This window comes from Protopterus annectens, chromosome 4.part0 (assembly GCF_019279795.1).
Source record: "Protopterus annectens isolate FY-2018-M chromosome 4.part0, PAN1.0, whole genome shotgun sequence".
NCBI classification, from domain to species: Eukaryota; Metazoa; Chordata; order Ceratodontiformes; family Protopteridae; genus Protopterus; species Protopterus annectens.
In genome coordinates, this window is record NC_056733.1 from 1,708,875,583 (window position 1) to 1,708,902,454 (window position 26,872).

Genomic DNA, 26,872 nt, shown 5'->3' on the forward strand with positions numbered 1-26,872 from the left:
AAAAGAAGAACATTTGATAAGTAACTGTGATAAAAGAAAATGTTAAATCTGTGGGAAAATGGGACATGATGCAAAAAAATGAAAATTGAAATGTTATAAATACAACAAAATTGGACATGTATGGATTATTGTAAAAATGAAAATAAGAGTAAGAAACAAGAAAGAGAAGAAAATGAACAAAGAGAATACATGTTGGAAGTAGTAGAAATATAAGAAAATTTAGATAAGAAAAAATAAATAGGACACAGAAGAAGGCTCAGAAATAAATGAAGAAACCATAAATTAGGGGATACTAAAAGGAAAAAAGTATTGGTGAAAGGGGTAAAAGACAGAAAATGAAAATTTAAAGGGACAAGCCCAAAGGAAAAAAGAAAGGAAATGGATGTAATGGAATATATATACAACTAATAGTTGGGGTTGGTATAACGGTTAAGGTATTGGACTGACAGACACAAAGTACATTGTTTGATTCTCACCTTTGTGCAAGAAATTGCCTAGGCTTAGAATGGCCCATTAAGGCAGCTAGCCTAGTAATTAGCTATAAACTTATGAAATCATGATGTAGTAAGAAGAAATGGGATTTTGGAGTGGTGTGATACATGTGATATAGATATAATTATATTAGAAAACAGGATTTTTTTAACAAATGGAGAAAGACTGCAAACAGAAAAACTATAGAGAGGAAAGATAATCTGGAATTTGGGAAATGGGAGATGTTCTGTATTCTGTAGAATACAGTAAAGCTATTAGAAGAAACTTTAGCAAAAATAGGAAAATTAACCATTGTAGATTTAAAATGGAATGAAAAAGCATAGAAAATTATAATATTATATGCTTACACTAATTGTAAAGAAAGGAAAAGCTTATTTCATCTGATTTTAAACTATATAATGTTAAACATGAATATTTAAAATAACAGGAGACATTAATTGTGTTTTAAGAGGCAAGTGTAAAAAGAAAAGAAATTATATAAGAAAAATTTTAGAAGTTATAAGATGTGGTAAGTTAAAACTTTGGGACAAAAATAATCATATACTTTGAAAAGGGGTATGTATAGAATTGAAATAGATTATTTTATAGTATCAGAAGGTTTAGTTATAGGAGAAGGAAAGGTAGTTAAAACAGGATTTGCTGATCATCTTGCAAAATGGTTAGAGATAAAGGAAAACAAGAAATATATAAAAATAGGCAAATGAATAAAAAGAATATATATGAGAAAGCATAGAATGAAGAAGGAAATAGACTAGTAATACATTTTATAAAAACTGGACTCAGTGGATGACATTTAAGGAAAATATAAAAATGTTTTTTTTATTTGTTTTTTTTTTTATGTGGTGGCAATATGATGTCATAAATGTAGAGAAAGAAAAATATAAAAGAACATGTAATGATACATTGGAATATTTAGAACATGATGATAGAAAGTACTTTGTCAAAGAAAAATAATTATATGAAAGAAATTTAAAAATACTACAATTGTTATATAATCAAATATATCTTTTACAAGGAAAAATAGAAGTACTGAATTACTTAAACAAATTACTAAATGAAGATGATAGTGTAATGAGAGAAATAAAAATGTAAAAGGAGAAATAAAAAGAACTTAGAAAATGTGAATAGTGTAGTGCAATATGTACAAGAAATGTGTAAAGAAAAAAACAGTGAAAAAACATGGAAAGTAAAACAAGTTAGAAGAAAAAATAATAATAAGTTAGACAAGGAGATGTTTTCATATGAGCTAGATAAAGTATTAGGACAAGTAAACAGAGATTTGGATGCAGGAACAGATTAAATAAGGTGTAAAATGTATAAAACAAGGGATTGGCAAAAAAAAAAATTAAAGACTTTGAATGAATGGTTCACTGAAGATTTTATATATAAAGAATTATGTACTGTAATACTTAAATTTATATGGAAGAAGGAAGATAGAAGACAATTTAAAATGGAGACCAATATTACTGAATAATAATGACTATAACATCTTTATGAAAATAATACAAAAGAGATTTGAAACTAAAATGGAAAATATTGTAGACGATAGTACATATAGTATAAAGGGCAAGAGTTGTCTAGAATTATTAATGACAGAGACATTGTGGATGATATTATGAAAAGAAAAGAATAAGAGAAAATCATGATAAGAGACCTTAAGACATTTGATACAGCTGGACATGTAATCTTATGGGTAATAATGAAAGAATGCAATATAAGTGAGAAAGTTAGGAAATTATGCATTTCAGTGTATAGTAATAATGAAGTAAATATACTTGTGAATGGCTGGTTAAGTGAAGAGGTGCATATGAAGAGTGATGTAAGACAGGATGCCCAATGAGCTGTATACTCCTTGTATTAGTTAAGAATGTGATAGCATGTGAAGTAAATTACAAATTTAAGGAGTTGGGGTATATAACACCTGAAGGATTAAGAATTCCAGTCCTGTTAACATATGTACATAACATTATAATAAATGCAAAAATCAAAATTTGGATAAAGGAAATAATAATTTGCACAAGTGAGTGTCTAAAGGTGATACGATAGCTTTAAATAAAGAGAACATTAAAGGTTTAGGTGATATAGTAAAGATAGGGGTTATATATTTTACAAAGAATGAAAATTCTACTTTAGGTATAAAATTTGGGAATAAAGATGTAAATAGAATTCAATGGGAAAAACAGAAGAAGAAATAGAACAAACCTGTCTTTTCTGCAGAACATATAAATTATCATTCAGAAAAAAGGCTTATTTGATAAATTCTGCTCTGATAGAGAAAGTAGCATACTTAGCAAGTGCATTTATGTTGCCAACATTATTTGAAAATGAATTATTGCAGATATTTTTTCATTAATATAGGGCTTTAGATTAAACCCAATAAACAGGAGTGTTATATATAAATAAAGAGAATCCAAAGTCAAACACCAATGACTGGAACAACACTGCAGTAAAATCAACAATGTTTATTTAATGCTTTAGTTCCCACATTTGAATCTTCCCTTAAAAAGCAATGGCATTGCTCATATTGGTCACCATGCAGTAGTGTCCCAATTGTTGGCATTTGACTTTGGATTTTTCATATTTATGGTTCTTTTTTTTTTTTTTTTTTGGTTATTGGTTTGATGTAGATAAAGAGAAAAGAGGTTTATGGTTAATTAACCCAGTGGTGTATGCTGATTCTTTAAATTTGTACAAAGTGTTAAAATGGATAAATGAAAAAAATGAGAGATTAGTACCAAAATCGTATAAATATAAGTATGATAAATTTTGGGGTATGGTAAAAAAGAGTAGAAGACAAAAAGAGTGTATAAATGAAGAAATAAAATGTTACCAAGAAAAAATATTTTATGGCAAATAAAATTTGTTGATATAAAAATAGAAAGAAAAGTATGTTATAGGATAATGTCAAAATATTCCTATGTAAAACCATGGGAAAATCTAACAGATGAAAAAAGCTATAAAAATAAGAAGCAAATGGTGTAATCAGGAAGTAGAAATCCATAATAGATAAATTAGCAGTAAAAGGAAATATGCCTTATGAAAAGAAAAATGTTTGAATATGTTTAGAAGAAAGTACTGAGCATGTGTTTTTGAAATGAAAAAAGTAAAAAGTTAAGGGGAAAACTATGTAAAGAGGATTTTCTGTAGATATAAAAGAAGTTGATAAAATAAACATAGATATGACTAAACAGAATATTTTAAGAAATAAAGAATATGTCAAAATAATATATAAAATATTTTATGTCACATGGGTTATATGGAATGAAAGAATAAAAGAAATTATGTTTAATGGTAATTAAGTAAATGGTAATATTAAGTAAAATAAAATGGTGGTTATGGAAAAAGACGCGGGGATCTAACAGGGATGAAAACTGAGTATGATTGTAAGGAATATTATGAATATGTGTAAATATATTTGTATATCTATATATATTTGTACATATATAAATATTTGTAAGTATGTAAATATGTTGTAAATGAGAGTTCTTTTTGTATATAAATAAAGGATCCCTAACCCTTTTGAAAAGTACAGTGGGATCTTTTGCATCCATCTGAGATACCACCAGCTAAGGCAGAGCTCACTTGATATATTTGAGCAGGCTTCAGTGTGTTTCTTTAGTTCAGTTTGCAGAATATGCCATAGACAGAATGTGTATGTGTGTGGATGAATCAGTCTTGAAGCAGAACCTGGTATTGGTATAGTGTTGCTTGTGGCAAAAGAAAGACATGAGTTATGACAGTCTCATGCAGCCTGTAGCAATTCATGTTGGACATCACAAATCATTGCTTTGAACTTCTCACCATTTCTGTAGCAGCTTTTTACTTTGAACCATAACTTGGCTTGACTTAGATATATGATTGTTGTCTTTTTAATGTTAAAAAGGCACATCACTTTTGAGGAGCAGATTAAATAATATAGATGCAAACAAAAATATATTTAATGAAGAGCTTTATGAATGTGCTATCAATAAGGTATGATGCGAGGAGAAAGTCAAAGGGCAGAAAATACATTAAAATTGCACTAATCAAAAATATTGTGAACAGAATAAATGCATGGGAAAACTCAGTATATAAAGTTAAAATTCAGTGTAGATAGAGTAAGATTAAAAAGATCTAGTCAGATTGTACTGAGAAGAACAAAAAATAAATATGAAAATACAAATTATATGCATAAATACAGTGCAATCTTATATGTATTTCTCAATGTGTAGATTTTATATATAAATATATATATATATATGTGTGTGTGTGTGTGTGTGTGTGTGTGTGTGTGTGTGTAATATACCTTAATACATATGTTTCAAAAATCACCTACATCAGGGATGTGAACGTGTAAAATGGTAGGATACATTCTCTTCCCTTCTATATATCACATTAGGATTACCACAAAGATAAGTATAAGACCATGGTGTGCACCATTTTCATTAATGACATGTATAATTTTACTGAAAAGATCAACATTTTTCAATAGGTCAGTGACTCATCTATCCAGTTTTGGCAGATTCAGAATAGATATGTAAGGGGGAGCTACAGCTGACCAAAAATGAATGTCAGAAGTCATTCAATGCTACATAGTACCACTTTTTTATGTTCTGCATACTTTGAAATGCACACATGAAGATGTAGTTAATGACTGTTTAAACTGAGCAAAGGACAGCAGGGTCAATCACCTTCATTCACAGACAGCAACTTTGCCTCTGTATCCAGCAGTTATAGTCATGTTGCTGATTGTGTACGTCTTAGAAGTCTGAATGTGATAAAAATATTGGCTACAGCTGACTCTGAGACAAAGCAAAAAAAAATAAAATAAAATAATAATAATAATAATAATAAAAATAATAATAATAGGGAAACATCTAAAATTAAGACTTACTTTAAATATTGCACTCTTTCAAAGCTGATTGTTCACAGCTGGGCTAGCTGCTGCCAATAGTACCAATAATAGAAAACACTGGTAACCTGCTACACAAATAATATATACTGTTGATACTGAGGTTATTAAATAGCTATTGCTAACAACTGAAGAATGTTAGCAACAAGTAAAGATTACCAGGTGTAAGGATAATGCACTGCTTTTGTGTTTAAGAGAGACATAAATATAGAAAGAAAAATGTGAACAAAAATCAAGAAATATTAATAAAACCCAAGGGAGGTTGAAATAAATAACTTTGTGTTATAAATGCATTTTTTGGCAAATATGTAAGTTATGCTCCTAACTTTTTTGTGTCAATACTTATAAATCCTATAGTTACTGGACCTTTACCTGTTGTTCTGAATTTGAAGTATATGTGGTTTTGTGTATTTTATGTTTACCTTTATAGGTTCATAGGTTCATAGGTGTGTACTAGGCTAACTGCCCTGCAGCCTTTACAAGCCAAACCCATAGGATTACCCTGGCACTGTGCCACCCGACATTAGTTCCCAGTGCATCTGTTGAGTAGAGCCACTGGAGTGATCCCCAGTGTAAATGTTCTATTTCCCACCCACTCAAGAAGATTTCTCTTGAAGGGGGCTAGTGAGGTGCTCTGTTTGACATGTATGGGAAGTCTATTCCATAGCATGGGCAGTCTCTGGATTATGAACCTGTCCCTCCAGCATGTTCTGTTTATTGTGGTAATGAGGTTGAGGTCTCTGGAGCATGTGATGCGGAGGGATTGGGATTTCTTTAGATGTAGCATTTCTAACACAGCTGGGTCAGACATGGCTTTGTAAGTCAAGCAGAGATCGCCTCTAAGCAAGCGATATGAGACGGAGAATAGTTGGCTTTTTTGAGTCTTTCCATATAGGACAACTGTTTAAGGCCTAAGATCATCTTTGTGAGGTATTTTTGTGGCCTCTTCAGTTGTTGCAGGGGTCTAGTGAAGTATATGCCAAATGGGGAATTGTACTCGATGACTGGCATAATGAGGGAAGAGTAGATGGAGACAAAGACCTCTTTCTTCCTGAATGCAAAACCCTTAGTAATGAGATGTGCCACATAGAAGGACATTCTGACCACAGTGGCAATGTGGTCATCAGAAAAAAGAATGCTGTCAACCTGTGTTCCATGATCTCTTATAATGCCTTATGTATTCAGTGGACTACCATCACTGTGGTAATTCATGGGAACCAAGTTTTTCTCAAAGGAGATGACGATACATTTTTGGGGATGCTTAAGGCCACGGTTCTGACACCAGTTATTGGTCCCAGTGAGGCCTTTCTGCAAGTTGTCAACATCACTTGGGGAGTTAATAATAGCTCCCAACTTGCAGTCCTTTGTGAACTTTGTCAGCTAAAGTCCCTTCATGTTGGCCTGGGCTTCAGAGAAGTAGACACCAAACAGGAGAGGACCCAGGACTGATCCCTGTGGGACTCACCATTCATGACTTGGCAGTCTGACTTGGAGTCAGCTACTTTCACACTGTGGGTAATCTCTGTGAGCCAGTTTGCAACCCACCTAGTGATATAGGGGTTGACACCTAGCTTAGTGAGTCTTTCTATGATTCCTGAGTGGGGAATGGTATCAAAGGCCTTGGCCAGATCAAGGTAGGCTGTATGAACCACCTTGCCATATTCCACAGCTTTGGTGATTGACTCAAAGAAGTCAACCAGGTTGAGCAGGCATGATCTACCCTTCACAAAACCAAACTCTGTGGGATCCAGAGTTTGGAAATTTCCTATATCCTTGTTTATTAGGTCCATGATGATCCATTCCATAGCTTTGCATATCAGACTCATCAGTCTAATGGGGAGATAGTTCCCTGGGTCTGTAGTCGCTCTTCTTTTGTGGAGAGGGATGACTGTAGCAGTGTGTCATTCAGTAGGGACAAAGTCTGAGGTGAGACTGTGATTGAACAGGGCACACAGGTGTGGTGCCAGTTCACTGTGTAGTTCATGTAGAACAGTACGGTTTTAATCTGTGCAGCAGCAGCATTACTGGGTGCCTGGAAATCTACTGGTATTGTGATTGGTCCTTTGGGAGGAGAGAGGGGTAAAGTTGGCACTGAATGTGTCGGCCAGTATTTTGGCAATATTTCTTGGCTCGGTATTGGAGGTACCATTGTGCAGTAGCTCAGTACAAATCTGGGTATTGCCATGGAGATTCTTTACATAACTATAGAAGGCCTTGTGGTTGTCTTTACTATCTGCTGCAATTCTGTTTTCATAGCTAGCTTTAGAGGATTTGATGAGGGATCTCAACTTTTTGTTGAGGCTGATAAGGGAGTTTTTCCAGTCTTGGGACTTCACCTTATTCTGCATTCTTCCTTCTGTTGGAGAGTTTGTTTATGGCAGGGGACCACCAGATTGGCTTCTTTTTTTGTAGGAGAGTGTCTTGGTTCTATTGGGTATGGCGGGATCCATGCATTTGTGTACATGTTCATACACTGCATTGGTGTATGATTCAGTGGTCATGCAACTATTCTCCATTTACATGGGTGCCATAAAGTTAGTCATCTCTGTTTTTAGGAGCCCAAAGTTAGTTTTGGAGAAGTTTTTCATGGTGGTTACCTTTGCAGGGGGGTGGGAGAGATGTGAATGTCCAAGGTGATTAGTTTGTGGTCGGATCTAACTAGGGAGGAGTTGACTATTGGTGTAGAGCAACGGTCGTCCATGTTAGTAATGACTGGGTCAAGGATGTTGCTCCCTTTAGTTGGGGTAAGAAATAGCTGGTCCAGGGCATTGGAATTAATGAATTCCAGGAAACGTTGGGCAGGTGTATTGGTACATGAGTAGTTTACCCAGTTAATGGAGGGGTAGTTGAAGTCGCCCAGCATGAGAGTGTTAGGTTGTACCCTAATATTCTCCAGGGTGCTTAGGAACATGGAGTGTGAGTCTTGGGACATGATTGGGGACCTATAGAAGGCTACCACCTGAATCTCTGTCTTACCCAATGTTAGCTGCACCTGAAGTATCTCTGATGTGTTATGTTGGTCTACTAGTCTGGAGGTGTGTGCATCCTTTATGAATATGGAAACACCTCCACCTTCGGTGCTTCGGTCCAAGTTCTGGTGCAGAAAGGTGTGGAATGAGTTATAGCATGGTAGTGCAGGGGTGCTTTCTGCTGCTTTGAACCAGGTCTCTGTTACAGCACAAATGTTGATGTTCTCCATTTTAAGGAGTGTTTTGAGCAAGTGCATGTTGAGATTTAGACTTCTAGCAATGAGCCGCATGGCCCTCAGATTATATTTTTTTGTAGCTGTTATGGTGGTAATTTGGTCTTTGCAACACAGCTTAAAAAGGGCACTATAGGGTGGCAAGAGCCTTGCCCAGTATCTGGAAGCCCAGGGGTGGCAGATGCAGGCCATCTCTGACAAAGCATCGAGGTCTGTCAATCATGCCATCCCAGGCAGACAGATACTAAATCCACTTGGAATGACACCAGAAACTTAGCCAATTGTTGAAATCAATCATTTTCTGCTTGTACTGTGGTATCATTCTGGGTGATGGTAGGATGCTGCTCAGGGCTAGGGTTATACCCGCCTGGGCTACATAATCTGAGAGCTCCTCCATGTCTCTTTTCATATAGTCTAGGGAGGTATGTCTCAGGTCATTCACACCCACATGTACAATGACAGAGTCAATTTGTACCTGTTGTTGAGGGACTTGAGTCCATGCGTTATGTGGCAGATCCTGGCACTTGACAGGCAGCTGACTGTTACTTTCTCCTTATTCAACCTAGTGAGTGGGACATCAGTGTGCCTCACTATTGAGTCACCTATGACTAGTGTGTTGGGCATGTTGTGTTGTCATAGGGACTTTGGTTGAGAGTCGCACTGTTTAGGATAGTTATGTGTCTTGTGATTAGTGTTGTGGTGGTTGAGTGCATTTCTGCCTTGGAGGCCTCTCCTGTTTAGGTCGATTTTTATTGAGATCTTTCATGAAGGTGGGTGTGTGATTTATGTTTTTATGTGAAGACAGTGCTGGTGTGTGTTCTGGAGGGCTATGTGTTCCATGTGGTATGGTGCAAGTGTTGACCTTCTCCTCTTGACCAGCTATTCTGGTCTTGGCTGGAGAGTGCATGGCTTCCAATTTGGTTATATAAGTGCAGCTCTCATAAATCTGAGTGTTGGGAGGTAAGAGGAGAGGTTTGTCAGTGTACATGAAGCAGTTGCTGCATTGCCTCAGGATGCCCATTTCACCAGGTTAATAGGAGAAAGCACAGGGAATTGAACTTTAGACATGACTGGAGCGGTGGGCCTTAAAATAAGTACTGGGGCTGTTTCCTTGTAGAATGTTTAGTGCTCATAGCACTTTTGTGTGCTACAATAATTGCTACAAGAAGTCTGCTAAAGTGCTAGACTAATAAGCTAGTAAAAGTGCAGAAGAGGAGAGAACTAGCAGATCTATAGCAAAAATTGAAGAGCAGACATTTTGGCACTGCTCAGAAGATTACACACAGTCTTGGATACAGCAAATCTGTATCTGGACTAGACTAGTTGCAGGAAAGGCGGGAAACAAGTGCAAACATGGGCTTTTAAACCTGAAAGTTGAAAGAGATAAAAAAAATGCCCAAATGGCCAATAAACTACACTTTCTAGGCCAGAAACTACTTGTTTTGTGGTAGATAGGCTACCTAGTGCTTATCACTGCCACTGATAAGCTAGAAGACTTCCCTCCAACACAGAAAGGCTTGGGGGGGGGGGCTCAGAAGCTTACAAACTGTCCTGTACACAGCAAATCTGTATCTGGACTAGACTAATTACAGGAAAGGCAGGAAACAAGCTTAGAACCTTTTTTTTAACAGAAAAGCAGCTAAAACAGCCCTAAAAACAATTCAAATGCAGTGCAGGCTAGAACACTTGAGTTGTAACAATGGTAAAGTATATACAGTTTAAATAAATGCAATTTATTCATTTTTTTTAGTAAAGTGGAAAGGGAGAAAGGAGGAACAGAGATAATTCAAGGTTAAGAAACTAAGTGGGTTGGCCTTCTCAAATGTTCTCTCTGCATTAGGTAGAATGAGCTAATGACACTAGACTGGGCAGAATGTACCAGATCAAAATTACAGTAGGGTGGGCAACTGCAAGGTCACCAAGTATAAGAACAATATACCAATAGGGAGGGATGGTGCAAAACTAAATCATGTATATGATACACTCTTTGGCAGGAAATCAGAACAAACAGATGTTTAACAAATGGAGAAAATTTCCAGTTAATACCTTACACACAGTGACACTAGCTAGAAAAGATTTACAAACAGTGTGACAGTAAAAACCTTATTTATCAGGCCCTGTGTGGCAAACAATTTTAATACAACTGTGCAGACTCGTTTATAGCTATAAAACACAGTACAAAGTATGCAGCAGACAATAAAAAGTACTATAAATATCTAGAATAAGCAACGACTAGTAAAAATAAGCAAAAAAATAAAAAAAAATAGGATACTTATGGTTATATATCGCAGATCAGAGTTTTGGTCAGTGCCCCTCCTCCATTTAGCTCTGTGTGAAATGGCAGAAACACTCACAAGGTAACTTTTTAAGTAACAGATGGTTGAAATCTGAAACAACATTTAAAAAAGCTCGAAAGAACCAGTGATGTGCTTACTCTAAGCCATAGACCAGGCAACCTAAATCAGCCAAAGACCATAAACACTACACTCTCAATGAAGTGGAAAATGGCTTTTACTAAACTAAGATGGCCTGGAAAAGTGCTCAGAACACACAACCTCTGTAAACAAACAACTAGGCCCAGAAACACAATCCTGAATATGGACAATGCTACAGCTATTACCTACAATATTGTAGGCAGGAAACACTACAGAAATGTTTAGCACAGTAGAAAAATAGCAGTGAACTACTAAATGAAAGTTTTAAAAAGATAAAAGAGCAAAAAGACTCTAGAAAGTGCTTTTAACTGCAAATAAATCACTTATATGATGCACTCATTGGCAAGAAATCAGAACAAACAAACAGATGTTTAACAAATGGAGAAAATTTCCAGTTAATACCTTACACACAGTGACACTAGCTAGAAAAGATTTACACAACAGTGTGACAGTAAAACCTTGTTTATTGGCTCTGTGGGGCAGACAATTTTAGTACAACTGTGCAGATTAGTTTATAGCTATAAAATACAGTAAAACGTATACAGCAGACAATAAAAAGTGCTATAAATATCTAGAATAAGCAATGACTAGTAAAAATAAGCAAAAAAAAAAAAAAAGGATACTTATTGTTATATATCACAGATCAGAGTTTTGGTCAGTGCCCCACCTCCATTTAGCTCTGTGTGAAACGGCAGAAACACTCAACTCAAGGTAACTTCTTAAATAAGAGAAGGCTGAAACCTGAAACAACTTAAAAAAAAAAGCTTGAAAGAACTAATGAGGTGCTTACTCCAAGCCATAGACCAGGCTAAATTAAGATGGCCTGGAAATGTGCTCAGAACACGCAGCCTCTGCAAGCAAACAACTAACTCCTACATTAGAAAAAGCTACTACAATGTTAAAAACTAATACTTATAAATATGTTTATTCCATTAAGAACAATAATGAAAAAAATGCTTTTAAGGTATATAAAGAAATGTAGTAATTTCAAGAGATTTGTGTTTTTTGCATTAGTTCATACACCAGAAGCTATTAAGAGATGGAAATCTGTGATACATTGAACATGAGTGGTAGATTATTTTTGGACTCTTACACATTTTCAGGCCTCAAAGCAAGTGTGAAATTCAAAAGTTTTTTTTTTTTTTTTTTATTCAACAGAATATATACATGTATATAAACGCACGCGCGTGCACACTCACACACACACACACACACACACACACACACACACACACACACACACACACACACACACACATGTATATATATATATATATATATATATATATATATATATATATATATATGTATATATGGAAGGCACTACTTTTGTCACTTTTGTAGACATCAGTTTAAATAAACAAATGGTTGACAGCTATCAACAAAAGCAGCAGATCTGACAATTCTCAGGGTTGGGAAATTTGCCCTTTCCATGAGAATTGTGCAATTTCAAAATTAGAATATCTAATTAGCAGGGGGTGTTGAGTGTGCAACCCAACACCACTACAAGGGGGGAGGGTGCAGGAGAGCTTGCTACCCTGCAAAAAATTATGTTTTCTTTTTAATTTTGTTTTAAGGTTTTTGCATGTGCCATTGCTGATGCTCGGAGCATGCTTAGTAATTTGTCAATGTGCATAATGTCGATTATTTGGTGTCAACATTATGCACATTGATATTAATGCCATTTAATAAAGGTAAGTAAAAACATATATCATCATAATCATCAACCCTCTTCATCCCATTTTCTACATGGGGTCAGGCCAGGGTATCAGTGTCATATCAACTGTCACAATCGCACTCTGTTCAGTGCCATTCTCCTGCCTTTTTCAAAACTCATACGTGACTGTCTCAGGTCTTCTCTCACATAGACCATCTGCTTCTTTGCTGGATGCACTCATTTCCTATTGCCTTCTTCCTGTCTGTCCCAAATCTTTTTTTCAGCAGATTGTCTTCTGCTTTCTACATGTGTGCCCAAACATATGTACATATGTATATATATATATATATATATATATATATATATATATATATATATATATATATATATATATATATATATCTATATACACACACACACACACGCACATGCACACACACACACACACACTCACACACACACACACACACACACACACACACACACACACACACACACATGCACACACACACACACACACACACACACACACACACACACACACACACACACACACAGACACACACTCAAGTAAATATGGCATTTTAAATTTCTTAAGGTTGATTTTTTCCTTAAATGTTTAATTAATGTTTTATCTTTGTCATGCATTTTTTTAACTTTTGTTTTTAATACAGTACGAGGCATTGTCCCATGTTTAATTAGTCTGATTAAGTCTTCAAGTGCTGTTAAAGATGAAAGTGCTTTTTTTTTGTTTGTTTGTTTTCTTTTTGACATTACATCCTACTGGTTTATTTTCTTCTTCTTTCAAGGTTGGTGTCAATCAAGATTAATGTTATTATTTATTTACTTATTTATTTTTTCTTGTGTGTTCAAATGATACTGTGTGAGAGACAGAAGTTCTAAAGGTTCCATTCTTCATATCTTATTACTTTGATAAAGGTTTTAGTAAAGATACATATTTTTATCTTTCCAATTCAAAATGCTCAGACCCACTGAAATACTCTATCAATATTCTGTTGATTTTTAAAGTATCTGATTAAGACTAAAGATAAAATTCTTAATGACGTTATTACACAAGGAGCTCTGGCTTCAGAGACTCTTCATGCTATCATCATGGATAGAATCCAAAACTGAGATACTTTAAAAATTTGAAATCAATATTATATAGAGGATTTACGACCAGGTCTCTGGTTGTAAATGTGGTATTAAATGTTTGAGTTATGGATGCTAAGAAATTCACCTCAAGACAAATCTTGAGAGGTGAATCTTGGCATCCATGTTGAAAACACTTAAAAAAGGGTTACAGTCATGGACCTGATCATATTTCCTTGTTGTACATGGAACTTCATCTGCTCCATGTACTACTAATTACAGATAAAAAACATGAAGTATTTTGGTGGCTTTCATACCCATAAAGCATTTAGTAAGCTCTTTAAAAAACACAGCATGATATGTTGTCTTATGTTAGGTAAAAAAAGTTAGGGCACTGTCAGCAGGTAGAAAGAAATCTGTTTTTATTTCTGACACTGTCATTTGCTTGCCACAACTACTGGTAGGTTTTCTGCCTACAGCAATAAACAAGGAGCTCTGGCTACAACTCTTTATGCGATAAGTCCATAAGTAAGTACTACACTAGCTGCCCTTGCATGCCATTTAAAGCCTAGCTAATGTAACCTTTTGTGCTCAAAATAACCTAGCCCATTTGTTTATAGTTTGGCCTTACCCACCCCCCCATGGTCGATAATTATATATTACCACTATAAAGAATAAATGGGATCATACCAAAGATAATTTGAGGAGAGCCATGCATGGGATAAAGCATTTAGAAGCCGTATCGATCCAATAGAAGTACAAGGAACAGTCCTGGCCCATCATCTTAACAACTTAAGCAGGCGTGCCTTACAATTGTTAAGATCAGGTCTCATGCTACAGAAACACTTAGCTGGTGTGTCTTTTTTCATGATGTCAGACATAGTCACAGCACTCCATGTACTACAAGAAGATTATTTTCTCTGAAACATGCAGAACATCTCATCTCTCATTAAAGAAATGGCCACCAAATCACAGTGAAAATTTCTGTCTTTTAAGTAAGTCTTGTTTGTGTCTTTCGGCTTTTCCCGGTTAGGGGTCGCCACAGTGGAACTCCTGTCCGCTAATGATTGGCAGTTGATTTTTACGTACCAGCTTGCCAGGCCTGACGCACAACCTTCAACGAAGGTATGCCCATTCATGCATGTCTCCATGCAGAGGACGCTCTAGCTGAGAATCGAACCAGACAGCGTCTTACTGGGAGGCGACAACGCTACCGCAGCACCACCACCGTGGGTATTGTCTTTAAGTAAGTCTAAACTATTTTATTTTTGTTTTATGTATTTTATTTAACATTTATTTACTGGGAAAGTCCAACTCCTTGAAGCCAATTTTCAGTGGAGGCCTGGGGATAAACGTTCTAGACGCATGTTTTTGTAATGAGGGAGGAAAGAGGAGCAGCCGAAGGAAACCCACACAAATGCAGGGAGGGCACGGAGACTCTGCAAAGAAGGCGCTCGAGCCGGGAATCAGACAGGATAATCTCTTGCTGTGAGGCGACAGTGTAACCACTGCACAAATCAGCTTTTCTGAACTATGCATATAGTCAGTCCCAAGAAAACTAATTTTATGGTCTTTTCATCACCTCACAGGCTTCTTTTTACAGACAGGAAGGACTGTATCATCCCTAATGCCATACTGTGGCTCACTATTGACCCATGTTGAAGTTTTACAATTCATTCAGACAAAATCACTAATAAAGTTCTTTCCCAACCTAAAATATGTTACACAATTTCTCGCATCTTTTCATCAGTGGCACATGCAGCTATAGCAAAACAAGTCCTTCTCAAGTTAGGGGATAGTTTCCATTGCTATGTCTATGCTCATCATACAATACCCAGAGGTTTTAGAGTGTAGAAAACATAATGTGTAGATTTGTCTTGTTAGCTGATGCACACAGGAATTGCTGTTATTTACTACAAGGCTTCAGTTGGCTGCTTCTGACAAGCAGGGCTACCTTGCTATTAGGTATCCTGGTTTCCAAAATATTAAGTCTTGGAAACCACCCCATTTGAAAGGAAAACTGACCCTTAAAGAACACCATCAATCCCTTAAAGACAAATCAAAATGAATTTGTCTTATCCCATCTCAAGTACAAAACTGCTATAAGAAAACAAGCCTTCTCCAGGTTAGATACTGCTATGTGGAATGCTTGTCAAATGAAGTAAAATCAACAAATGGAGGATTTCAAAACATTATTCAAAGAATACCTTCATAAAGAAACCATGTACACATACTTTCACAATACTGGTTATGTGGATGTGAACAACTTCATACCACATCCCAGTGCTGTGTAACTGTATGCATTATATTTCTATTACCACATGAGCTACTGAAAGCCTCTTATCCATTCATATTGTAAAACTGCATACAGTATTTCTTAATGTGTTCTTTATTTTCCTTATTTGCATTGTTTTATGTATTGGTTTACATATGATATTTTATCTAAAATGGTTTTATATATAGGACCTTTAAAAAGGTTTTTTAAGATGTAATTTATTATGAAAACTAATCATGTTCATAGGCTCATAGGTTCATAGGTTGGTACTAGGCTATCGGCCCTAAGGCCTATGCAAGCCTAGCCATAACAATTCTCTGGAAATTTCTTCCCACAATATTTACTTCTCTGGGCCCCTGTCTAGCAGGGCGACTGATATAATTCCCGGGGTGAATTTCCTATCTCCCATCCAATCATCAAAGTTCCTTTTGAAGAGGGCCAATGAGGCGCTCTGCTTGACATGTATGGACAGTCTATTCCAGAGTATGGGGAGTCTCTGGGTCAGGAACCTATCCCTCCAGCATGTTTTGTTCATTGTGATGATAAGGTTTAGATCCCTGGAGCATGTGGCTCTGAGGGATTGGGATTTCTTTAAGTGGAGCATGTCCAACAGCTCAGGGTTTGACATGGCCTTGTATGTTAAGCATAGATCACCTCTGAGTAGACGATATGTCCCAGAGTATAGCTGGAGTTTTTTTAGATGGTCAGCATATGGCATCTGCTTTAGGCCTGTGATTCTTTTAGTGAGGTATTTCTGTGGCCTTTCCAGCTGTTGCAGATGTCTTGTGAGGTACATACCAAATGGGGCATTATACTCTATAATGGGTCTAATGAGGGATGAGTACAGTGGGACAATGACCTCTTTTTTTCTGGATGAAAAGCCCTTAGTGATTAGGTGTGCCACATAGAAGGATTTCCTGACTGTTGTGGCGATGTGGTTATTGAAAGTGAGACCACTGTCCACTTGTGTCCCTAAGTCTCTCATCACACTTTCGATGTTTAGTGTCCTGCCACCTATGTGGTAGTTCATGGGTACATGTTTTTTCCAAAGGGGATAACTATACATTTCTTGGCATTAAGCTTGAGCCCATGGCTCTGTCACCAGGCATCTGTTTCTGTAAGGCCATTTTGTAGAATATCCACATCATTTGGGGATTCAATAATGGCTGCCAGTTTGCAGTCATCTACAAACTTTGTTAGCCAGAGTCCCTCAGTTTGGCTTGTACTTCAGAGAAGTAGATGCCAAACAAGAGTGGTCCCAGGACTGAACGCTGAGGTACTCCACTTGTCACTTGTCTGGAGCTGGATTCGGAATCTGCTACTTTTACAGTCTGGGTTCTGTCAGTAAGCCAGTTGGCAACCCATCGAGTGACGTAGGGATTTATGCCCAGCTTAGTAAGTTTATAATGGATTGATTTTACTGATCTGGGTAATTAATGTCACAAGCCTGAACAAAATAAGAGTTTACAAGTTATGAGCATGCTGATGAAGTTACATTGCTAACGAAAAACGCGGAGAAGAATTTCAGCGTTTCTCGGTGTATTTGTATGTTTTTATGGAATAAAGTCTGTTCGAGTGGCTTGTGGCTCAAAGTGCTTCTGTTTTTACAGATTGTGGTTGAGTTTTGGTGTAGAGGCACTTATTCTTTCATTATCTGTTGGTCGAGCGTTATTTGGTAGAATATGGAGCCGGAACGAGAGGAGGGACATGACTTATTGCAAGCTGACAACGTGGTTAACCTGGGGGAGGCAGTCAGCCAACTCACACAGGTCGTGATGTTACTTAACAGTAATATTTCCCAGCTGCTTCATAGCAGGAATTACGGTTCATTGCCTAGTAACCAGCAGGGGCTGGTTAACATACAGAGAGACGACAATATGGAACTTACAGAGAAACAAGCCAATATTTCTGCAGCAGAGGGAAGAGAAGAGACTAATGTGAGTTTGGACGATACCCCAAATATATTTAAAAGTCAGAGGACTATACAGCAAAGTGAGGCTGGTATACCCATACAAAGAGACGTGAGACCAAAGGAAAGACGAAAAATGCTGCAGAACCTAATGCAGGTAACAATAAAGTAGTACAACAGAATGACTTTGTATGGCAAGACTGGCTTAAAGAACTTGATTCCTTTAACAACAAAAGTTTTCAAAGAAACGATGAAAAAGTGAATACATATAATAACAATATAGTTTGCTTACAGGACTTGATGTTAAAATACAAAACAATGCATTTAGATAATGAATATTTAAGGAAAGGTTTATTGTTAGGAATTGTGCCTAAAGGGTTACGGGTTTATAAATACCCAAATAATTCAAAAGAAAGTAGTATAAAGGATTACATGAAAATATTTGATGAATGTGGTTTTGGTATTATGAGAATTATTATTAGGGACAATGAAACTGAAATGAACAAGGTTTATAAAAAAATAGAAGAAGTAAATGATAAAATCCTGAATGACCTGCTATTTACAGTTGAAAATGAAAAAACTAAATATTTTAACATTAAAAAGAAAGTGGATGAAAAATGTTATAATAATTCTAGAAGAAAAGCTAAGAAAATAGAGAGGGATATCTTAGAATACAAAGAGAAGAGATGTTACCCTAAAACGAAGATGAGGGGAAGATATGAAGGTGATTATGGAGCACACAATTTTGGTGGACGGGAAAGGAATGATAGAGATATACAAGGAGATTTAGATATATACAATCAAGCCTATAATAATAATAATAAACATCAATGGGAAGCTAGGAAATATAATGATCCTCATGCTAAAGTACATTTTAATAATAATAATATAAGTGGAAATGAACAAGAAACAAGAGAAAGTGAAAATCATATGTATGACTTGAATGACCCTTTGGATTTTCCCCTACCGAGACGGTTGGAGAGAATTCGGAACAAATCAACAACAGAATACAACAGGTAATGAACGAATCCACTAGTAAGGCTATTATAGATGATAATAATAAGGATATAGTTAAAATAAATGAAAATGTGTTTAGATATCAGAATTTTAATATATTCAACTATAGTTACATTGAAATTAATGAATGGCATTACAGATTGTTTATGAAAGGACTAAAATTTGTACCTACAATGAAAAGTGATATTAGTAAAAGCCTTATTGATTTAAAATTATTTATTAGAAAGAAGAATTTTGAAATAATATTTCAAAATAATAGTTGTGATAACCAAACTATCTCTACTGATATAAAAACACTTAGAAAGAAATGTATTGCTAATCCTATTGTACATCCTCAGCTTAAAAATTTTGAGGGGGTAGTAGAGAGAGAATTGAGAAAAGAATTGGAGAAAACAAACATGAGACCAAATCTGTCATGGCAGGAAAGGCAGTTGTTGAATAGATTAAGAGAGGATAAAAATATAAGGATCTCTAAGCCTGATAAGGGAGGGGGAATAGTAATAATGGATAACATTACATATAATACTAAAATGGAAGAATTATGAAGGAATGAAGATAGATCTGATGAAGTATATAAATGAAATAAACATAGCTTATTCTAAAATTGATTTAGCCTTGAAAGAACTTATGAGAAAAGGGTTAATTAATAAGCAGACGTTTGGATATCTCTATGTAAAAAAAACCCTAATACCAGTTATTTTTGGCACTATAAAAGTACATAAGGATACAAATAACCTACCTATCAGGCCTATAGTCTCAGCTAATGGATCTAAAACATATCCACTAGCTAGATTTGTAGATGAGAAGATTAAGAATGTAGGGATAGACAAAGAAGGATACCTTAAAGATTCATGGGACTTATTAAAAAGTGTAAATGATCAGTTATATAATAAAGATATCGCATTTCTAACAGTGGATGTTATATATTTATTTTCTGTTATTCCACACCAAATAGGAATGGATTGGTTCCTAGAAGCGTTATTAGACACTAAAAAATGTAATTGGAAGGAACTAAGAGCAATTATGGAAATCTTAGAACTGATACTGTTATATAACTTTGTAGTATTTGAAGGAGAATTTTTTAGACAAATAAAAGAAGTAGCTATGGGGGCCTGTTGTGCCCCCAGATTCACAAATATAGTATTAAATATATGGGAAAAGAAATTTCTTACTGCATCGCCATATATGAATTATTGTAATTTCTATAAGCGATACCTAGATGATGTGTACTTCTTTTGGTTGGAATCGGATGCAAAAATAGAAGAATTTATGAAATATATTATTAACACAACAGATCTTCTTAAATTTACTCATAAAACTAACAAAGATAAGTTAGAATATTTGGATATCATAATATATAAGAACCAGCAAGACAATAAGTTTGAGTCAAAAATATTCAGAAAGGAGACGTTCTCTAACTCCTATTTATATTATACTAGTGCCCACCCCCTTTAAACAAAAAAAAAGAATTTAGTTAAGGGACAGTTTATTAGAGTATCAAGAATGACTATGGTACAAAAAGAGTTTGAGGACGAATGTAATAAACTAAAAGAAATGTTTTTAGATAGGAAGTATCCAGTAAAATTAATAGATGAAGTTATGGATGAGGTGAAAACAAGCAGGGTAGGCGATTTTAGTCCATTATTAGGTAAGGGGTTTCAAATGAATGTGCAAAATATGAAAAATATGGAACAAAATGATAAACTAGATAAAAATAATAGAGATTTTAATAGTGCTTATATTATGAATTTTAGTCATGAATCAGGGCTTATAAAACAGATAGTGAATAAAAATTGGAAAATGTTTTCAGAATTTTCAGACCTTACCACAATATTCAAACAACCTATCACATTTAGTTATAGAAGAGATAGGAATATAAAAATATGTTAGAAAATAGGTCTGGACATAAGGAAATAAGTCGTAGGAAAAAAGGCACTTATAATGTGGCAGATGTAAACAATGTAAATATGTGCTGAACAAAGAGAGTCATTACTTAAAGGCTAGAAAGAGATTATTTACTAGTAAAACTTAAGCTAACTGCGATGCAAAAGGAATAGTATACCTGGCAGAATGTCAACAATGCATCTCCTTCTATGTGGACAAAACTGAAAGGGCATTTAAAAGACGAATATATGAACATATATATGACATGAGTAAAAAAGATGCTAATAATGCCCTTTATAAACATACTATAGCTTGTAAACAAGCTAAATTTTTGTTCTTTGTACTAGAAGTTATCCCACAAGACTTTAGAGGGGGTGACTGGGAGAATAGAATAGTAGTAAGGGAATTGTATTGGCAACTGCTATTAGAAGCTAATAAACAGCCAGGATTAAATTAACATGTTTCTATGGTGCCCATCCTAAAACTAAGAGCAGTTAGATTATGAATAGGTCTGATATGTCTATATAATCATATAATATGTACTGATATACATAAGTTTATAGAGAGGGACTTTTAATTTTAATTATAGTTTATGTGAAAGTAATGACAAAAGTTTTTATAAACTATGAAGATACTTGATTATATAAGGTTTTATGAAGTATATGTAATTAGCACAAGATATCACAAGATGGTGCTATTGAGTAAGATTATTTTAAAGTTTCATTGCATTCTACTATATGTGAATTTAATGTGAATATATTTCTTTACAAATGAATGAATATGATATCCCCAACACATGCCTTCTTCTTTTTTTTAAAACATTTCCTTATTTGCATTGTTTTATGTATTGGTTTATATATGATATTTTATCTAAAATGGTTTTATATATAGGAACTTTAAAAAGGTTTTTTAAGATGTAATTTATTATGAAAACTAATCATGTTAATGTCTTGATTTTACTGATTGGGTAATTAATGTCACACGCCTGTATAAAATAAGAGTACAAGTTATGAGCATGCTGATGAAGTTACATTGCTAACGAAAAACGCGGAGAAGAAGTTCAGCATTTCTCTGTGTATTTGTGTGTTTTTATGGAATAAAGTCTGTTCGAAGGGCTTGTGGCTCAAAGTGCTTCTGTTTTTACAGATTGCGGTTGAGGTTTGCTGTAGAGGCACTTATTCTTTCATTATCTGTTAACGTGTTCTTTGTTACAATGTATGTGTATCTTATTTTCACTCTATGTTTTAGCTTGTGTATTGTTTATACATTTACTGCTTGGTAATTTCTTTGATTTTGAACATTTACTACACATTTACTACATTTTACTGCTCTCAGTACCTGGGACATGACTGAAAAGTGCAAGCTGACAAGCGTCACTGCACCAGTTAAGAAATAGTAAATACATGAATATATAAACAATATGATTTTCATGGGTTAGCTGCAGTATTTCCTGTGATTGTTCCATTTTTGTATGTAACTTTTCCACATTTAGCAAACCAATTTGAAGAAATCTAAGCGGATATAAAACCATGAGTTAGATGGCAGAAGTTATTATTTCCTTTAAAGTCACAGGGCATCTGTATTCATGACCTATACTAGATATGTAAAGAAAGCTTCTGGTCATCCTTGTGATCTAATTCAGTCACAGTTGTCAGTGCTCTTCTCACCCTTTATTCCTTGTTAAGAAGCCTTACAACTCTGCTTGGATACAGCCTCAAGAAGTAAACAGTGTACTGTATATATTTAATCTTGCTATGGTTCAATTTAACAGTAAGTTTTACTGTCTCCTGAATCAGTAAGCTAAAATGTCTCTGTGGCGCAATCGGTTAGCGCGTTTGGCTGTTAACCGAAAGGTTGGTGGTTCAAGCCCACCCAGGGACGCTGCTTCTTGCTACTGCAAGAGACCTCAGGTTCTGACCTGTTAATAAGCTGCTTTTCCAGACCGTACTTTGGGGCACTGAGGAAACTGGGTTGGGCTACCTGCCAGAGGCCTTATGGCCACCTACCAACTTGAAAACAGGTTGCTAAAAGAGCAGCTGTCCTCTTTGTTGGGAGGATGGCCTAATGGTTAAGGTGTTTGCTTTACAAACTCAAGGTGCAGGGTTTGAGTCTCACAAGGGATAATTGGCTAGGCTTAAAATGGCTCGCAAGGGCAGTTAGCCTAGTACTAACCTATGAACTTAAGCCCTATGAACTATGCCATGATCCACTGCACTCCCTTAGCTCTGACTACTGCTATGGACACTGGCCAGAAAATATAATGACATCAGGCTTGGTGTCATAGGGTCACTAAATTACTAAGTAAATAAAAGTCAGTAGACTGAGCCAACCAAGTGGACTTTGCAGGAAATCTAAGTCAGCATTAGTGATTAACTATAATTGTCTACCTCTGCATTGTAAAAAATGACACTGCCTATGTTTATTTATGCATTCTGTTGGTGAAACATATTCTCATCTCTGAGAGTGATGCTTCAAAATTTTGTAGAAGTACATAGTTAAGCATCTTCTTTTAGATGATTGTGCAATAGTGTTTTGATATTTCAGCAAGGAATCATTCAGAATAAAAGAAAGGAATACACTGTCAAGGCAGAAACGTGCATATACAGCAAGACCAAGCAAGAGATACTTTAATGAACACAAAAAGAAACAAGTACCAAGTTACCAGATCCTAGACCAGCTAGAACACCGTCCTTCCACAGCAGTGCAAAAGAATAAGGCTGCTACCAGGCTTGTCAGGTGAGACCTCATCTGATTCACTGTTTCTCATCTATTTGCAAGGTTTTCATGAGTGTCTGTGAGTTTACTTCAATCTGCATAAAATATTAGGTACCTGCTCCATACTATTTGTAAGCCTCTTTACTGCCCCTACAGGCATTAAGTGACCACTTAGTTTCCATGCAGGAAACACCAGCACATTTTTCTTTTGTGATTGTCATTAGAACCTTAGGAAAAGAAGTGCTTCATAAATCATGGGGCAACCCAAGATATATAAATCCCAAAAGCGAAGTAAATCAGATTACTGATTTGTTAAGTTAAATAATACATATTGTAGGTTTGCCAAGGCAACATGTTAAGCAATGAATTGGAAATACTAATAGTGACAGAAGCTAGAAAATCCATGTCTTGATTACAAATGAGCTCCCTATGATTTATCCTGACATCTCCTTTTAAAACATTTTCTAAAGCATCACAACTTGTTTCCTAAAGTTGCCTCATTTTTTTTGTGATTTCTTTTGTCTTTAAGGCCTTCTATTCAGTTACAGAGCCCAGTTCAGATTGGTTATCCTCACAGTAACCATTTCTGATTTAGATGCAGCCTTACCATGGTGCTGCAACAAGAAGATGTGCAGCATTGTGGTAGACTGTCTTCACAGGTAAGCTAAATGCTTATGAGGCAGTTGAGGTTAGAAGCATTTGCTAACTGAAGTAGCACAGCCACTCCTAATCGAGATAATGAACACAAGCAAAAGGCCAAGGTCATCCATCACAGTAGATGCAAGTACTGGGATATATAATGGTTAAGTTTTCTTAGAGGATGTGTGAGTGTGTGTATGTCACAGACTGCATGTGTTAGCATATGTGTGAGTGTATGTGTATCTATCTGGGAGAAAGCAACAGGGAGGTTACTAAGGGTTTAGATGATGTGTGTGCATGTGTGAATGAATTAATTGGTGAGTGTGTGCGTGACATGCCATCAGGTGTTGAAGGATGTGTGTGTGTGTGTGTGTGTGTGTGTGTGTGTGTGTGTGTGTGTGTGTGTGTGTGTGTGTGTGTGTGTGTGTGTGTACATCTTAGAGCACACATATGGAATGAATGTGTGCATTAGTTTGAGGGGAGTGGGTTGGTTGGGATGACTGTCATACTTCCATACATCCCTAGGCTAATGACAAAAGCCTATATCATTGGGTTGGGGGACCATTAGGGATAACCCTACATACATGGATTGGGAGAAACACAAGACACCAAAGACAGACCTACAAATTTGGGTCAGGGGAACACTATAAATTTGGGAAAATGTCTTGTGCTCTAACGGCACTTACACATAATGGGGATGGTGGAATTAACACTAGACACCAGCAGTAACCTCTTGTGTCATAATGGCATTTATTTATAACAGGGATGGAGAGAAACACTAGACTTCATGGATACTTAATATGCTTAATATGCTTACTTTGCTTTAAAGGCACATAATTAAAATAAATACACACACACACACACACACATATATATATATATATATATATATATATATATATATATATATATGTTGCATAAATAAAATGTAGTGCATGGAATCATTAGACACCATGAATACTATCAAGTAATGTGCCTTAAAACCACTAAAAGGGATTCCAGTCCTGTATCATCCCACCAAGGATACTGGTCTTCTGTGCCACCACTCGTCACCAGGGATAACGTAAATAAAAAGTTAGCAAAAACAAAATGCAAGCACAAAGGGAAACACTGCACCCTTGCCACTATAACCCATTGCACTAACCTGCTGAGCTAACTGATAAGTTAGTACAGAGGATTTCGTTAAACATATATTTTGTATCCCAAATTTTATTCCATGCATGTACCAGTTTGTGATATATGAGGGGAAGGGACAGGGGACAATAAGCATATGTTTTGACTGTGTAGTGCAAGACAGGACAAAATCTGTGATAGATTTTAATAATGTCTCATACAAACTTAGAAACTTGCTAGTCTAGAATCGTTTGTACTTCCATGGATTTACTGAAGGATATGAAGTGTGCAACTGCAATGACTGCCACTAATGACTGACAGATGCCATCTGTGATTTAAAAAGACAGGAAAAGGGAGACATTGGAAACACTCTGACAACACAGGATCAGGTATATGGTATAGGGATGTGTGTGTCTGTATTTTTAAATGTGCATATAGTGTGTTGGAGAGTGAATAAGGGACTGTGCCTGTGCTAACACAATGCAGTTGTCACCACTGTTAACTATCACAAGAAGTGCTGATCTGCCCTCGTGGTAGTTAACAGTGCTGCACTGCAGTTATCACCACTGTTAACTATCACAAGAAGTGCTGATCTGCCCTCGTGGTAGTTAACAGTGCTGCACTGCAGTTATCACCACTGTTAACTATCACAAGAAGTGCTGATCTGCCCTCGTGGTAGTTAACAGTGCTGCACTGCAGTTATCACCACTGTTAACTATCACAAGAAGTGCTGATCTGCCCTCGTGATAGTTAACAGTGCTGCACAGACATGCAAACTAGTTGGTAATGAGGTATTTTATTATTGTGGCTAAATGTGTTTCTCTGAATTGTAAAGTACTGCATTATGGAAACAGGACTCTTACTGCAGCCCTTAACTGAAGTGCTGAGGTTCTTTCTGTTTGGCTGCGGTCATGTGACTTATTGGCTCCTATTTAAAGTGAATTGTTCTGACTTATGATTGTATTAGTATTGAAGAAGGGTGTTAGCCCGAAAGCTTTGCTATTTTATAAAGAATTTTTCTCAACGGTTGGTGTGTTTTTTTAGTTTTTGAACCCCAGCATCTTGTTGTGTGGCCATATCATTCTTTCTGAATCCCCAGGAGACATTTTTCACTGACTCACTGATGTAAAACTGGTTTGACCACTGAGACTTCTGTTTATGAAATGCTGATATGGCTGACCTATAACTCTATACCCCTTTCCTACCATCTGTATTTGTAGTATGACCCACTTTAAAATGTTTCATTACCTCAAAAAAAAAAGGCTTGCATACTTAACCACATTCTTAAAAAAATGCACCCTCAGCACTATTTTAATAATGCTTTTTTTCTACATAGTTCACTTTGTGAGACCTTTCCTTCCTTCTTCATGTGGTCTTTAATGAAGGCTATGAATTTTATTGCTGATCTTTTCAACCATCTCTGTCTTATTCCACTCTAGGATCTTGTTCTCCAGAAAGAGACAAATCACTCAACCTCGGAGTTCATCTTTGACTTTTATAGACACCATTTGTCATGTTTTGGGGGATGTACTTCCATACTAAGCTCCCTCT

At 35.8% G+C, this 26,872-nt stretch overlaps 1 protein-coding gene and 1 non-coding gene across 2 annotated transcripts in view; both read left to right on the plus strand.

Annotated features, from left to right (window-relative positions):
- The window catches only part of LOC122799991 (vegetative incompatibility protein HET-E-1-like), a 964,337-nt gene that overhangs the window by 748,375 nt on the left and 189,090 nt on the right, over positions 1 to 26,872 (plus strand). The window contains exon 10 of the mRNA XM_044069444.1: positions 23,399 to 23,590. Coding sequence (XP_043925379.1) covers positions 23,399 to 23,590 — 192 coding nt within the window. The remainder of the gene's footprint in view (positions 1 to 23,398; positions 23,591 to 26,872) is intronic.
- On the plus strand, positions 22,662 to 22,735 carry TRNAN-GUU. The gene has a single exon. It is a non-coding gene; the product is annotated as a tRNA-Asn (tRNA).